The sequence below is a fragment of the Copadichromis virginalis genome, linkage group LG17 (genome assembly GCF_057382275.1).
Source record: "Copadichromis virginalis isolate Kocher_CV1m ecotype Utaka linkage group LG17, C_Virginalis_male_GT1.1, whole genome shotgun sequence".
Taxonomy (NCBI): Eukaryota; Metazoa; Chordata; class Actinopteri; order Cichliformes; family Cichlidae; genus Copadichromis; species Copadichromis virginalis.
The window spans coordinates 12,721,740-12,738,180 of NC_140634.1; the positions used below are offsets into that span (position 1 = coordinate 12,721,740).

At 41.5% G+C, this 16,441-nt stretch overlaps 2 protein-coding genes across 2 annotated transcripts; both read right to left on the reverse strand.

The window, feature by feature from the left end:
- Positions 1–1,385: 1,385 nt before the first annotated feature.
- On the reverse strand, positions 1,386–8,290 carry LOC146689064 (leukocyte elastase inhibitor-like). Its single transcript, XM_085437816.1, has 7 exons — positions 8,152–8,290; positions 4,076–4,259; positions 3,405–3,542; positions 3,204–3,321; positions 2,962–3,104; positions 2,661–2,828; positions 1,386–1,819 (listed from the first exon to the last, which is right to left on the reverse strand). The coding sequence occupies exons 2-7, from the start codon at positions 4,241–4,243 to the stop codon at positions 1,409–1,411; spliced, it is 1,146 nt and encodes a 381-aa protein (XP_085293942.1). The 5' UTR covers positions 4,244–4,259; positions 8,152–8,290; the 3' UTR covers positions 1,386–1,408.
- A 4,050-nt stretch (positions 8,291–12,340) lies between these two features.
- LOC146689065 (leukocyte elastase inhibitor-like) lies at positions 12,341–15,377 on the reverse strand. Its single transcript, XM_085437504.1, has 7 exons — positions 15,161–15,377; positions 14,839–15,022; positions 13,955–14,092; positions 13,754–13,871; positions 13,512–13,654; positions 13,211–13,378; positions 12,341–13,077 (listed from the first exon to the last, which is right to left on the reverse strand). Exons 2-7 carry the CDS (start codon positions 15,004–15,006, stop codon positions 12,667–12,669), a joined length of 1,146 nt encoding a protein of 381 aa, XP_085293630.1. The 5' UTR covers positions 15,007–15,022; positions 15,161–15,377; the 3' UTR covers positions 12,341–12,666.
- Between the last annotated feature and the right edge of the window lie 1,064 nt (positions 15,378–16,441).

The following is a 16,441-nucleotide window of genomic DNA, read 5'->3' on the forward strand; positions in this document are numbered from 1 at the left end:
CCACAGTTTGTTCATAACTAACACCATGTTTGAACATCACTCCAGTTCAGATCTGGCAGGCCGTTCCTCCCAATCGCGCCTCTCCAGTTATCACTATCCGTGCCCACATGAGCTTTGAAGTCTCCCAGTAAGATGACCGAGTCCAAGAAGGCCCAGTACTCTGACCTATCATTTGGTATATAGCCGCAGACAACAGGGACTTCCCCACAGGTAGGCCCATGTCCCTTTTTTGGACTAAGGCCTGGCCTCGAGGTGCTTGCTCACGGACACCCCACCTGGACCTGGCTCCAGGGCAGGGCCCCAGTAACCCTATTCCAGGCAGGGTGAAATGTTCCCTGGATCCTCTACTGATAGGGGCTTTTGAACTGCTCTTTGTCTGGGCCGTCACCTAGGATCAATTTGCCATGGGCAAAAGCCCCCCACAACATAGCCCCTGGGGTCCTTGGGACACACAAACTCCATCAATATGGTAGCGATCCACAGAGGGGAATTATTATACATACATATTTCATACAATGACTCATATATAACATTCAATTTACAAAGTTTCAACATTGAACTTGTCAGTGGTAGCATTTCATTTTTGAAAACATTGTGTCATGTGAACTGTAAGATGTTTTAGAAGCATATGAAGCAAAAGAGATAAGTTGATGGCATTGGAAAATGCATCATTGCCTTTCAAAGCATGTCTTTAAGGACCGATCAGGTCCCATCACAGGTAACTGATGTCATTTATACCTGCGTCCATGCAGGCCTGAGTATCATTTGAGAAAAGTTGATACTGAAAAGCATAAGCAGTTCAGTTAATAAGATATCAGCGAAGTCTGTGGGGCTCTGTTGTGAAACAGATCAAGAAAAATGGTGTTAAAACCTGTGGTTAATTTAAAATGGCAAGTTCAAAAATAAATAAATCTTGAGCGACTATGTAAAGTGTAAACAACTGCAATGAGGTCACCATATTTTATTCTTAGTGAAACGAAAAACATACGAGATGTGTTAACTGAGAAAAATTGATTTAATTTTAAGCAAAAAGGGCCTTTTAAATATGATGGCAACATGTCTCAAAGCTGGCACAGAGTCGTGTTTGCCACTTTGTAGCATTCCCTCTTCTTTTAACAACAGTCTGTAAACATGTGATGAGAGCAGCTGCGAGATTTGTCTGATATTGGAATCTGGCTACTCATAATAGCTGCACAACACAGTATCCATGTTCTCAAAGCTGCTAGATCTCGTGCTTGTACAAATACCATCTATTTAAAACAAACAAAACCCCAACACCCCACCCCCATTTTTTTAAAATGAAAAATAAAGTTTTATAATTAGCAAGACATCACAACACTCCATTTACTTCAGAGATTTTTTTAATTTTCATTTATGTTGCAACATCATTTTCCTCTGCTGCTTCTGTCTACTCAGGAGATGAGAATCTGCCAAAGAACAGGATGGACTTGGTCTCATTATATCTGATGAAGAAGAGGAAGGGGTGATCTGCTGTGAAGTGTGTGTCCGGTATAAAACTCTCCAGCTTGATCACAGCACCTGTGGCTGCAGTGGCCTCTGTGCCCTCCTCGTTCACCTCCACAAAGGCCTTGTGGGCCATCGTAGACAGGAAGAGCCCAGGTTCACCGTTCATGCCAGACAGGTCAGCCCTTCCTGCACAGAACACGTTCTTCATACCCAGTTTAGCCAGAGGATCATTCAGTTCGTAGTCTTCCTCCAGCTTGAACTTTGGCAGGTGAAGGACAACTTCTGAATGGGTGCTCATGTTTTTCCTGTCGGTCCATTCATTCAGCCTCTCCTGTGTTAGCTCCTTCTCCAGCTGGAACACAGTTAATACATTTTGTCATATTTCTTTTGCTCATATTTAAATTCATTTTATCCATGAAATCAGAAGCGGTCTGTTAAATGATCAAATTTAAGTAAACAGAAGCGAAGCATTTGTGTAAATGACCTAATTTGGCCAGACATAATTTGGTAATGTTGACATGTATATTTATATAGGCCAATTTCCTTCAGGGTCAACCTTCAGGATCAATAAAGTTTTACTGAATTGAATTGTTTTGGAACTACTTTGGTTTTATTTTGAAACAGGAAACTAGCGCAAAACACAAGATGAAGGTTTGTTAATAACGTGGGTTTTACAATATGGCCTTACGAAGACAGATCATCATTTTGTCTGTATTAATTAATACCCGGCTGACAGTGGCACGAGTTTTGATAATGTTACTTTTAATGTAATAGGTTATGTGCAATCAAGATGTTGTTTAGAGTTTTTGTAAGCTATTAAAGTAAGAGCAAAGCGGTTGAACTGAAGCAATGTCATAAGAGAATTTTAGTTTCTAGTGAAAGGACTTACCACCCTTTGATTATGTAGGATTGAGAGGTGAAAAATATGCATAAGATTGATGATATAAAGTGTAAATTTGAAGTTCATGTTATAGTTAGTGTGCAGGAGAAATGAGTGTTTCCTTAATATTTTAATTTTATGGTATTAATATGTTGGGTTTTTGACAGCATCTTTACCAAATGTTTCAGTGAACCACACCTCTAATAAAAATTCTGTGAAGCATCAGTATAAGAGACCATCATTCAATCAGGGATGGTACAAGAAGAGGTTTTCGTGGCTTTTCCTCACAGGAACTTGTTTCTAGGCTGTGTACCTTCAGCAGAGGGCCTGAGCCGTCTGAGGACTCCTTAGGCAGCAGAATGAACATGCTGAGCTCATCACCCACATAGGGCAGCTCCAGGATCTGCAAATCATGGTCAGCAATGTAGTTGTAGGGAAGCTTCTTCCTCTGGTGCATCATCTGGACTGGTACGGTCTCATTCTGACACACAGGAAATCCAGGCGACCAGATCATGTTATCATAAAGCTTCTGATGGTGTTTACCTTAAACATTTTACAGTTTCCTGTATTCAGACTTTGTGTCCAGAATTTGTAACCTTCAGTTAAATTTCTACCTGTCTGATTTCAAAGGGCATCTCTTTGGTGTTTGCCTCTTTAAACGGGTTCTTCCAGTTGCCCTTGAAGTAGACAGCATTGACCAGAGCCAGTCTGGTATCTTTGTTGACTGTTCCTGGCTTCAGAAGGTCTTTTATCTTATCTGAAAGGAAATACAGAAACAACAATATTTCATTATAATCCACAGAGGATGCTAAAATGATTCCCTGCTGTTCAGGCTGTGGAAGATGCACATTCTCACTTTCTGTCTGCTGCTCGACCCAGCTGTTGATCGCTGCTCTGCACGCCTCTGGATCTCCGATGAAGTCAACAGTTATCGGGTCTGCCAGGTAGTTCCTATGTGTGACGTCAATGAAGTCCTGCAGAGAGCAGACATCAGTTTATTAATCCAGTCTTTGTAATGAAGAACTTTATGAAGAGAATCATTGATGTGGACACTCACTGGGAGGAAGTGGGCAATGTTTTCTCCATAAAGACGGTTGGCTAGTTTCAGGATGTAGGATGCAGACGGTGAGTTGATTTCAGCGTTCAGTTTCTGGAAGTTTGCATGGACGCCTTCACCTGAGCTGAATGAGAGGGCCTGTGTGGCATTGAAGACAAAGACTGAAAGGATGTGACACTGAGCCTGAGCGACCCTAATGTAACAATTTATGGTCCAAAGGCAGAAACTGGACAACTTTATTCTTTCAGCATCAGGTTTAATAATAACCTTTAACATAATGTCAGTCTCACTGAACATCATGCTCTCACTCACTACACTGTTTGTAGGTTTTATGGACTCTGATGCCATTTATAAACACAAATTGCTGATGTCAGACTGGGAACATCAGTGTTTTGGCCACATAAACAAACCTTTTCAAACACGTAACAAAACCCCAAAAGTTGAATTCTGTCCAATCATAAACCTACTGAAAAGAAAGTTTATAAGACAGCACTAGTCTCACAAGGTGTGAATTTTTTCTGAAAATATAAATATATATATAAAAAGCAAAATAAAAAACAAAAATCAGAACAAAAAGCAGTCAGCCACATCTGACAAGACATTTAAAGTTTCAAAGGCATGCTGGCTGATTAACTGATGGTGGTGCAGGGAACAAGTGACAGTGAGCTGACCTGAGTAATCTGAGCTGCAGTGTCTCCTTTGGCTCCCTCGTAGACCGTGGCCAGGGCTGCGCCGATGCTCAGAGGAGAGACAAAGATGTTTCCAGCAGGGTTTGTCTGGCTCAGAGTGCGGAACAGCTCCAAGGCAAAGGCTGTGTTTGAGCTGCTGACGGCGGACATGGCTGATGGTGTTTTCCTGTAACATGCAAACAACAGTTTAAACTGCAACAACATTACATATCGGAAACAACAGAAGACTTTATATTAAAGCAATGAGGGGGAAAAAACAAAACACAACACACTTCAGGAAGTAACACCAGCACTGCTGGGAGAATATAGAAAATCACCCCAATCATCTGCCAGCTGTGCATTTATTTTAACAACCTGAGCTGTTTTCACAAAGCTGATTTCTGTGACCAAACTCAAAGATAAGAGAACGATAAGTGAAACTCGTAGACACATAAAACGAGGATGAGCACAGGAATGAGGAAAGCGTGTAAATAAGGTTGGTGGAATAAAGAAATGCGGTCCTACGGAAGACGATCAGGGCTTTAAAAACAAGAAGAAAAAAGTGGGGACTTTAATCTCAGAATTCTGTAAGAAAGCTCGTCCCCACTTCTTTCTGTTTCCAGTGGAATCCTCTTCTGGTGATGGCTTATTTTACAGAGAACAGCATGACTAGATCTCGTGTGTAAACCTGAACTCGATCGCCTCTGACGGGAATGGCTGATGGGAATGTTTCAGAGAATGAAGTTCCTGTAATGCAGCTCATCGGTTATTCATTTAGTTCCTACGAGACATGGAGCCCGTTCTAAATAGCACATTTTACAGTCTGGCTCTAATCTCGGACTGTAAGTTGAACTCACAGAACAAAGTGCCTCCTCTCCGATCTGATTATTATTCTCCAAACCAACGGCCGCGGAAGGCTAAACATGGGGATACTGACGACATGCAACAACAACGCAGGAAATGCACTTCTGAGCTACTGTTCTCTTTATTCAACCATTATACTATTCAAACCACACATCAGTAGGGGAGACCGGGGATAGTTGTAATGTGGGTCAGTTGTAACACTTCCAGTTTCTCCAATCAGGGCTAAGTTTCAAATGATGTGACTCATCCTGTGCATGCCCAATTCAGTTCTGCTATCACATGTGAAAAATCAGCACATTTTGTCAAACACAGACAGTTTAACATGAAAAAAAGTAATTTGTATGCCAAAAAGTAAGTTTTTCTACTTTATTTCAATGTTTAATAGCATTATCTGCTTTGCAGTTAAACTCATCAAACTTAAATTATGTTATTTGTATGTCTATGGGGATATATTCTGTGTAAGTCTTTAGAGCTAGTGTTTTAGCCGTTGGCTGTAATGTTAGCTAGTTCATGGCTATAGGAGTCTGGGTCAGTTGTAACAGCAACAGTCTGGGTCAGTTGTAACAGCAACAGTCTGGGTCAGTTGTAACAGCAACAGTCTGGGTCAGTTGTAACAGCAACAGTCTGGGTCAGTTGTAACAGCAACAGTCTGGGTCAGTTGTAACAGCAACAGTCTGGGTCAGTTGTAACAGCAACAGTCTGGGTCAGTTGTAACAGCAACAGTCTGGGTCAGTTGTAACAATAATGCAGATGTTACAACTTACCACACTATTACTTTAACTGATATTGAACAAGTTGGGGCAACGAAATCAGCAGAGAGAGGTTCACTGGTCGCTTTTGTATATGTGGTTAATGCCATTGGCAACACAATTCCTCCACTGTTTGTGTTCCCACACATACATTATGCAGACCACTGTGTCAGAGATGGACCAGTAGGAAGTACTGGTAGTGGAAATAAATCAGGATGGATGCAAGAAACAGATTTCGTCATCTTTCTGAAGCACTTTGCAAACCACGTAAAGGTAAGCCATGATAAAAAAAAAATAATGGGATTGCGATGCTGGTGAACAACTACATTTTTTCAGCTTCATTGTTATGTTTAAAATTGGTGCAAGAGTTGTAGGTTATAATGCCCACTGAGCCAATGAGGCCAAACTCAAGGAAGACCAATCAAAATTAATGAAATATTCAGTTGCAGGAAATTCCATAATTTGTCTTTTTTGGGGGGTTGGAATATGTTCAAAAGCTAGATTTCTGCATTCTGACACACACACACACACACACACACACACACACACACACACACACACTTTGTCAGTACCCTTATTTCATTGTGTTAGATTTCACCCCAGGATATGTTACAACTAACCCAGACTATGGGGTTAATTGTAACATTTCACTCTGTGTTTGAGGCCATACCATGCAATGGGTAATTGTGCTGCAGAGAAAATAGCTGCACTATTTAATAGCCGACACATGTAAATACTTTGCATTACATTTTGAATCCACTACCTTAAACGAGCTCCAATTTACAGACAGAAATGTCAAAAATGTTACAACTATCCCCGGTCTCCCCTACATGGGACCCAATATAAAACAAATGCACAGACTCCACAAAGAAAGATGACTGGCACTCTCAAAGCTTTACACCAATTATTATGCCAAATTGCGATATCCACCCGCAGAATCAAACACACTGCACATTCAGTTGCGGTCAACAGAAAGTTTTACCCCATGCTCACCATACCTCTCTGCTCATCAAACAGCAGGTGCGCTGAACAGGTGAGTGCAACAACATTTATTGCCCAATACACACCCATGAGTCACGCCCCACGACCGTGCACCAATGCAGTGTGTGCATTTTAAACCAACCCTCTTAACCCCAAAAAGGAAAAACTCACATAGGGGAGACCGGGGATAGTTGTAACATTTTTGACATTTCTGTCTGTAAATTGGAGCTCGTTTAAGGTAGTGGATTCAAAATGTAATGCAAAGTATTTACATGTGTCGGCTATTAAATAGTGCAGCTATTTTCTCTGCAGCACAATTACCCATTGCATGGTATGGCCTCAAACACAAAGAGTGAAATGTTACAATTAACCCCATAGTCTGGGTTAGTTGTAACATATCCTGGGGTGAAATCTAACACAATGAAATAAGGGTACTGACAAAATATTAACATGTAACAAATTATGGAATTTCCTGCAACTGAATATTTCATTCATTTTGATTGGTCTTCCTTGAGTTTGGCCTCATTGGCTCAGTGGGCATTATAACCTACAACTCTTGCACCAATTTTAAACATAACAATGAAGCTGAAAAAATGTAGTTGTTCACCAGCATTGCAATTCCATTTTACTTTTTATCATGGCTTACCTTTGTGTGGTTTGCAAAGTGCTTCAGAAAGATGAGGAAATCTGTTTCTTGCATCCATCCTGATTTATTTCCACTACCAGTACTTCCTACTGGTCCATCTCTGACACAGTGGTCTGCATAATGTATGTGTGGGAACACAAACAGTGGAGGAATTGTGTTGCCAATGGCATTAACCACATATACAAAAGCGACCAGTGAACCTCTCTCTGCTGATGTCGTTGCCCCAACTTGTTCAATATCAGTTAAAGTAATAGTGTGGTAAGTTGCAACATCTGCATTATTGTTACAACTGACCCAGACTGTTGCTGTTACAACTGACCCAGACTCCTATAGCCATGAACTAGCTAACATTACAGCCAACGGCTAAAACACTAGCTCTAAAGACTTACACAGAATATATCCCCATAGACATACAAATAACATAATTTAAGTTTGATGAGTTTAACTGCAAAGCAGATAATGCTATTAGAAATTGAAATAAAGTAGAAAAACTTACTTTTTGGCATACAAATTACTTTTTTTCATGTTAAACTGTCTGTGTTTGACAAAATGTGCTGATTTTTCACATGTGATAGCAGAACTGAATTGGGCATGCACAGGATGAGTCACATCATTTGAAACTTAGCCCTGATTGGAGAAACTGGAAGTGTTACAACTGACCCACGTTACAACTATCCCCGGTCTCCCCTATTGCTCGTACAACATATGCACATACGTACATTCCTCTATAAAATACTCCTGTGTTCTGGCCGGAAATGTTTCCTCATTGCTAACTGGTGTTATTGTTTCTTCGTCTGTTACATCATCCAGGACCTGTATCTCATGATGCCCTCTTGTACCTCTGTTAGCCGGCTAACATCCTTCAAGGCTTTCCTGATTCTGGTATCCAGCTTTCTTCTTCTTCATGATGGGCATTCTTGATCTTCAGGGTGAGTTTGTTTTTCGAGCAATGAATATGTTAAATCTAAAAACAAAAAAACAAACACAAACAAAGAACAACACTAAAATAATTTTTTTTCTTCATTGCTGATAGGAAGCATATTGAAGTGATGGTTATTCTTAAAACTTTTAACTTTAACTGTTACAGATGAAAGTGTCATATATTAAAAAATAACTAAAATCATTCAATAACTGTAAAACAGCCAAAAGTTCTCCTTTCCATGAAAGAACAGCGGCACACACAGCTGCATACAGTGTGGGAGTGATGGAGGTTTTAGAGTGTCAGCAGATGGCGATAGAGAGCTTGTGAGAGGGCCCGGCCTCTCTGTGGAACCGTAATCTTTTTGGCCTCACAGTATTGTGTAGAAGTGAAACTTTTTGCAACCATAAGTAATGCTAACTGCTGCCCATTAAAAAGAATGCAGGTTTAAGGACATTGCAGTGCACTGGCTTTTCATTTCAGACCTCTGTATCCATGTCCATATTTTATCATGTCTTAGTTCCAGCAAATACTTTATTGCCAGTTTGAGGTAAATAATGTGAGTCCGTTTCTTTCAACGGCAAAAACGACTTTACTTTTTTTTTTTTTTTTTTTTTACATATTTGTGTCTCCCATGAGGAGTTAACTATTTAGTGCAGTGCCCACTGAAATTGATCATAAGACCAAAGTCATAATTTCCATTTTGTTGAGATGCCCTGCTCTCTCTATCAAAATTCCTCTCCTGATATTGCTGCACCTTTACCTCTCTCAGTGCACATGGATCTATTATCATATACAAACTGATTACCAGTTCTGTCTCTCCTTCATCTGCAGCTGATTCTTCTCATGTCAAGGCTGTATGTATAAAGCTTCTATCAGAATGTTAAAGTGGTGTGCTGTATGTTGCTGTCTACAGCCTGAGGAACATAAAAATAACAGCGGCTCCTTGTTGCTCATTTGGAATGCATAGTCCTTCCTGCTTGACTCATTGGAAAGTTTTCCAGTGTATTATCTAGACTGCACTGAGGATAATTACGGGGGAATAAACACAGAGGCGTTTGCCATTTTCTGGACTTGAACGCAGTCTGAGAGAGAGAAACTTTATTGACAGCCACTGATATATATACATGTACATCACTTGCCAAACACAATGCATGTTATAGGCTGTTTCCATTTTCCTTTATATACTCTGCATTCATTCAAACATTGAGCCTGTGTGTTGGCAATGCTATATAATTATGTGTTTTAATTGAGAGCATATTTGTTTTAAATGAATGTCAACACTGTCATCCCTAAGATGTGATTTTTTAGAGAAAAAAAAAGTTTGGAAATTCTCAGAGTTGTGTATTCTTGTGAACTTGCTTTATGTGGCCTTGGTGTTTCAGGTATTTTCATGCTCGGTTTACCCAAAGCAAATGCAATGGTCAGTCACTCTTTTAGCACCAATTAGTGATCAATTTAAATATGACTGCAATATTTTTCTAGCAAACCCGCACTCAACATAAGTCAGCTCAATACTGGCATCAATAGGCCAGTATGTTAACGAGCTCGCATTTTCAGCCTGGTCATTCCACAAGCTTCCCTTCATCCCACTCAGGTTGCGGCAGCTTCACGTTAATATAGAAGCATTTAGTGAAATGACTGCATTGTCTTACTGAGAGACTTCAACTCTCATGTGGGAAACTACAGTGAGACTTCCAGGGGCATGATTGGGAGGAACCGTCAGGGGCCGGCAGTCTTCCGTGGCCTACCTGCCCGTTGTGTCCATGTGCGCTGTTTTTGTTTGTGTCGTCGAAGCGACCTCTCAACCCAGAAGTGTTCCGGTGCTGGAGGTAGCTGCACCTGAGCTTCAGTCAATGCTGGATCATTGAGTTAACCCTCATCAGTATGGCCGTGATTGATAGTGTTTAGAACCTCGTGTCACGATGGGGTACGCTGGTGTGTTTATGGAGCGGACCTAAAATCAGACGAACAGTAACGAAAAGGGAATGGCTGCAATCACAGCATTGTAAGATGGTGAAAGATGTACCCTTAGGCCCCCTCCTCGATTCAGAGATGGTCTTTCCCTTTTCACCCAAATGGTCTCCTTGACTCCACGCTTAAACCAGCGTTCTTCCCTTTGCAGCCATTCCCCAACTGTCTGTGAATGGTACTCATGGCCATTGATCAGCGGTCCTTGATCAATGAGCTTTGATCAGTGGTTTTTGATCAATGTTCATGAGAATTTTCATACTAATGATCTAGAAACTGACCTCCCAGGCCATTGTTCATTCAGTGGTGCTAGTTTCAGTCATTATGCAAATGTACTGTTTATAAGATTGGGGAAACCTGCAGTCAGCTGAGACTGAGGAAGTCACTTGAAAGAGCGATGAAATGTTTCTCCCACTGAAAACGCTACGTTCAGATGAACAGAATCAACTTTTTGGGATTTACTTACCTGGATGATTGAGCGTGCATCAAGACGTTCCTTTTGATTTGGTTTAATAATATGCTGCAGCAGAGAGAGCACTCTGGTTAAACGCCAAAGGCAGCGCACAAGGCAGCGCCCGTCTGAAGATGGGCACTGCCTTGTGCGTGCCTTGTATGCAAAGTGACAAAACATACAGACAAAGACATTCCACAACACTTACACATTGCCACATCACATGGGCCTATACCTTTAGCTTATCCTCCCTGAGAGAGTTATGACCTTGTTTTTTACTTAACCGTCACCTAAAGATTAACTTCCTGAAGCCTCCTCCTTCCATGAGTAAAGGAGAAGGAGTTCCACTATCTGTCTAATCCCCACAACGCCTGGATGTCTCTAACTTACTCACAATGACCTAACTGTGTTTGTGTAATAAAGCATAAAACACATATGTGATGCTATCATATATGTATATAACTACATGACACAAAAAGTGATATTACTACCGTATTACTAAAGTGAAACATTTGATCATAATAAAATAAAGAAATTTGTATCACACCCACCTCCTCAGTCATGGTGGTTATCATGATTGCCACTGAAATAGTTTATCAGCATTCGGGTTTTTAGGTTTTTCATTTCAAAATTATGTCAATGTGTGTTGTGCAATTTCAGATTTCTGCTGAGGGGGCTCAGGGACTTATTTGCTGGACCTAGATGCCCGAGGCTCTTTCATAACCACGACACTGCTTCAGCGACAGGCAGGATTCATATGTTTGCATCATCCTTGCACACTACTGTGTCACTGTTTCCTGATAGGGAGGTACATTTAGCATTGCTTTCATATCCTCCTGAGAACCAGCTTATTCATTTATTTCCTGTGCAATGGACATTTGTTTTTAGTCTGTCTTTTGACTCATTTGAGATATCTTACTATGTCCTGATCTACTAAATAGAAGCCATCCTGGGCTTCCCATTGATATCTGATGTGTTTGGGTGGGTGACAAAAAAAAGTTCAATGGAAAGATTCTTTTGTACTCGGTTCTGAGGATGATATATCCACATGAGTCATTGTATGGAAGTTCATTCAATCCACCATATTGAGCCTTTTATATTAAAATCCATTGTGTAATCTCTCCTGCTGATTTTCTGCAAAGTGTAACTTCATAAGTCTATACAGGTTTTGCTTTGTGTAGCCACATGTGGAGTTTCTGTGCATGTTAATGATTAAATGCTGCACATCTTTCTTTGCTCACTGTCCATTAAATGTTGTCTGCGTCACCTGCTTGGCTGTCTGAATCCCACATGTCACATGTATTCAGTCTTGGCTGTCACTGTCACTTGTTACTGTCGTTACTGCAGTCCAATCATCTTCTTGCCTGCCTTCTCTGAACCATCAGCCTTTGTGCCGCATGGTTTAAATCTGTGCTCTCCATCATTTTCATGGATTGTATTTGCAGGGCTTCTCCTTCATCTACATAATCTGGACTGGACAGGTGACTAATGATGTCATGTATATCTGTAGTGTGTGCTACAGCCCTGCAGGCCTGAGCACCATTTGAGAAATGTTGATACTGAACAGCGTAAGCAGTGGAGTTAATCAGATATCAGTAAAGTCTGTGATGCTCTGTGTTTAATGTATAACCCCAATTTCAAAAAATGTTGACATACTATGTAAAATGTAAAAAAAAAAAGTCTGCAATGATTTTCCCACATTTTATTCTCAGCAAAACACAGAAAACACATCAGATGTGTAAACTGAGAAAAACTGATAATTTTGAGTAACGAGCATCATGACTGTCTCAAAAAAGTTGGTACAAAGCGTTTGCCACTGTGTAGCATTCCCTCGTCTTTTAACAATTCTGTAAACATGTGAAAAAAGCAGCTGCTAGATGCTTTTTGTGATATTGTTACTGCTCATTTTTCATTGTGGCTGTAATACCTGCAGTATGCAATTTAGCGTCATCATGGTGTAACATAAAAGGCCTTCTCTGACAAATATGCTGCTGTAATAACTGCTGCTTCTGTCTACTGAGGAGATGAGAATCTGCCAAAGAACAGGATGGACTTGGTCTTATTGTGTCTGATGAAGAAGAGGAAGGGGTGATCTGCTGTGAAGTGTGTGTCCGGTATATAACAACAAGCGCTGATCATAGCACCTGTGGCTGCAGCGGCCTCTGTGCCCTCCTCGTTCACCTCCACAAAGGCCTTGTGGGCCACCGTAGACAGGAAGAGCGCCCCTTCACCGTTCATGCCAGACAGGTCAGCCCTTCCTGCACAGAACACGTTCTTCATACCCAGTTTAGCCAGAGGATCATTCAGCTCGTAGTCTTCCTCCAGCTTGAACTTTGGCAGGTGAACGACAACCCCTGAATGGGTGCTCATGTTTTTCCTGTCGGTCCATTCATTCAGCCTCTCCTGTGTTAGCTCCTTCTCCAGCTGGAACACAGTTAATACATTTTGTCATATTTCTTTTGCTCATATTTAAATTCATTTTATACACGAAATCAGAAGCAGTCTGTTAAATGATCAAATTTAATGAAGTAAGTAAGCATGTTTCTAGGCTGTGTACCTTCAGCAGAGGGCCTGAGCCGTCTGAGGACTCCTTAGGCAGCAGAATGAACATGCTGAGCTCCTCACCCACATAGGGCAGCTCCAGGATCTGCAAATCATGGTCAGCAATGTAGTTGTAGGGAAGCTTCTTCCTCTGGTGCATCATCTGGACTGGTACGGTCTCATTCTGACACACAGGAAATCCAGGCGACCAGATCATGTTATCATAAAGCTTCTGATGGTGTTTACCTTAAACATTTTACAGTTTCCTGTATTCAGACTTTGTGTCCAGAATTTGTAACCTTCAGTTAAATTTCTACCTGTTTGATTTTAAAGGGCATCTCTTTGGTGTTTGCCTCTTTAAACGGGTTCTTCCAGTTGCCCTTGAAGTAGACAGCATTGACCAGAGCCAGTCTGGTATCTGCGTTTACTGTTCCTGGCTTCAGAAGGTCTTTTATCTTATCTGAAAGGAAATACAGAAACAACAATATTTCATTATAATTCACAGAGGATGCTAAAATGATTCCCTGCTGTTCAGGCTGTGGAAGATGCACATTCTCACTTTCTGTCTGCTGCTCGACCCAGCTGTTGATCTCTGCTCTGCACGCCTCTGGAGCTCCGATGAAGTCCACAGTCTTCAGGTCTGCCTGGTAGTACTTCTGTGTGGCTTCAAGGAAGTCCTGCAGAGAGCAGACATCTGTTTATTAATCCAGTCTTTGTAATGAAGAACTTTATGAAGAGAATCATTGATGTGGACACTCACTGGGAGGAAGTGGGCAGTGTTTTCTCCATAAAGACGGTTGGCTAGTTTCAGGATGTAGGATGCAGATGGTGAGTTGATGTCAGCGTTCAGTTTCTGGAAGTCTGCATGGACGCCTTCACCTGAGCTGAATGAGAGGGCCTGTGTGGCATTGAAGACAAAGACTGAAAGGATGTGACACTGAGCCTGAGCGACCCTAATGTAACAATTTATGGTCCAAAGGTAGAAACTGGACAACTTTATTCTTTCAGCATCAGGTTTAATAATGGTAAATGGCCTGTATTTATATAGTGCTTTACTAGTCCCTAAGGACCCCAAAGCGCTTTACATATCCAGTCATCCACCCATTCACGCACACATTCACACACTGGTGATGGCAAGCTACATTGTAGCCACAGCCACCCTGGGGCACACTGACAGACACTGGCGCCACCGGGCCCTCTGACCACCACCAGTAGGCAACGGGTGAAGTGTCTTGCCCAAGGACACAACAACCAAGACTGTCCAAGCCGGGGCTCGAACCGGCAACCTTCCGATTACAAGGCGAACTCCCAACTCTTGAGCCACGATCGCCCCGTAATAACCTTTAACATACTGTCAGTCTCACTGAACATCATGCTCTCAGTAACTATACTGCTTGTGCGTTTTATGGACTTTCATGCCATTTATATAACATTCTAGCTTCATATGTTATTTACATGATGGTATATTGTTAGAACAATGAATTTTTGACGTTATAACGTGATATAGTTCGATTTTTCTTTTGCCTGGGTGGCAGCTCAACGCTTCCGTAACTGCTTTTAAAATACAACGAGGGCTTGAAGTTGCAATCATGCTGGCTGATCAACTGACAGCGCGGTGCAACTAACAAGTGACAGTGAGCTGACCTGAGCCATCTGAGCTGCAGTGTCTCCTTTAGCTCCCAGGTAGACCATGGCCAGGGCTGAGCTGATGCTCAGAGGAGAGACAAAGATGTTTCCAGCAGGGTTTGCCTGGTTCAGAGTGCGGAACAGCTCCAAGGCAAAGGCTGTGTTTGAGCTGCTGACGGCGGACATGGCTGATGGTGTTTTCCTGTAACATGCAAACAACCGTTTAAACTGCTACAGCATTACCTACTGGAAACACAACAGAAGACTTTATATTAAAGCAACGAGAAAAAGTGACTTTTTCAGGAGAGCGCATACAGACAGAAACCACCGCCCAACTCACTGAAGCTAAGACACCGGACACGGCGCAGCCCGTTTCAGAAACTTGTCAACAGCGACTCGCTTATCTGAACTACAAGCTACTTTATTCCCACACACATAAAACGAAGACAAATCCAGCAGAATACCCGATTTACAGGGTGAGATATTAGTCTAACTGCAGTTCTTTGCTGGGTGTAAATAAAGTTGGAGGATTGAAGAAGGACGATCCTACGGAAGAGGAAAGGGCTTCGGAGCGTGATGTCACGAGAGGGGGCGTGGCCAAGTTTTGGTTTGCAGGTAAACAGAAACAAATGATCCCTGTTGTCTTTGCTTAATGATTGGATTTGGTCCTGACAATCCACATTGCTGGCATCGTATCTTTCAACATGTGTGTGGGTCGATTTGAATGATCCAGATGTAAGTGCAGCCACTCAGCCTCTACTGCAGATGTGTCACAAATTAATCTTGTAGTAAACTATGGCACTTGGCCACAGGTGGCAGTAGTGGACTGACCTCCATTTGAGACTGCTCCAGCTGCTATGTGATAGTCAGTAGATCTGCTACAAATTGCAGATCATATGGAAGTTTTGGAAATAAATCATGAATATTCCTTGCTTAGCATTAAAAGTAAACATTTCTAGCTCTCCCCCACACTCAAAAACAGATGCCAAACCTACTGACACACCTGAGTCACTCACTTTCTTAAATCCACTCACTCTCACTGGCTCTGTTTATTACTAAACTTGTGTCTCCCTGGAGGAGTCAACTATTTAGTGCAGTGCCCATTGAAATTGATCATAAGATCAAAGTCATAATTTCCATTTTGTTGAGATGCCCTGCTCTCTCTATCAAAATTCCTCTCCTGATATTGCTGCACCTTTACCTCTCTCAGTGCACATGGATCTATTGTTATATACAAACTGATTACCAGTTCTGTCTCTCCTTCATCTGCAGCTGATTCTTCTCATGTCAAGGCTGTATGTATAAAGCTTCTATCAGAATGTTAAAGTGGTGTGCTGTATGTTGCTGTCTACAGCCTGAGGAACATAAAAATAACAGTGGCTCCACGCTGCTCTCCAACTGTCATTGGCATTATATGCATCTGATCTCAGACTCTATGTTATGGTTCTGGGTCATTTTGAACCAGCGTTCTCAGTTTTCTTGCATTTTTGTATTATATTAAGTTTATTATTTTAAGGATTTATTCTATGGTTCCTAGATTGTTCTGTTTAGTTTATTAGACTCCCCCTTGTGTCTTTGCCCTCTGTATGTCTTCCTTTATTTAATTGTGAGTTCTTGTGCT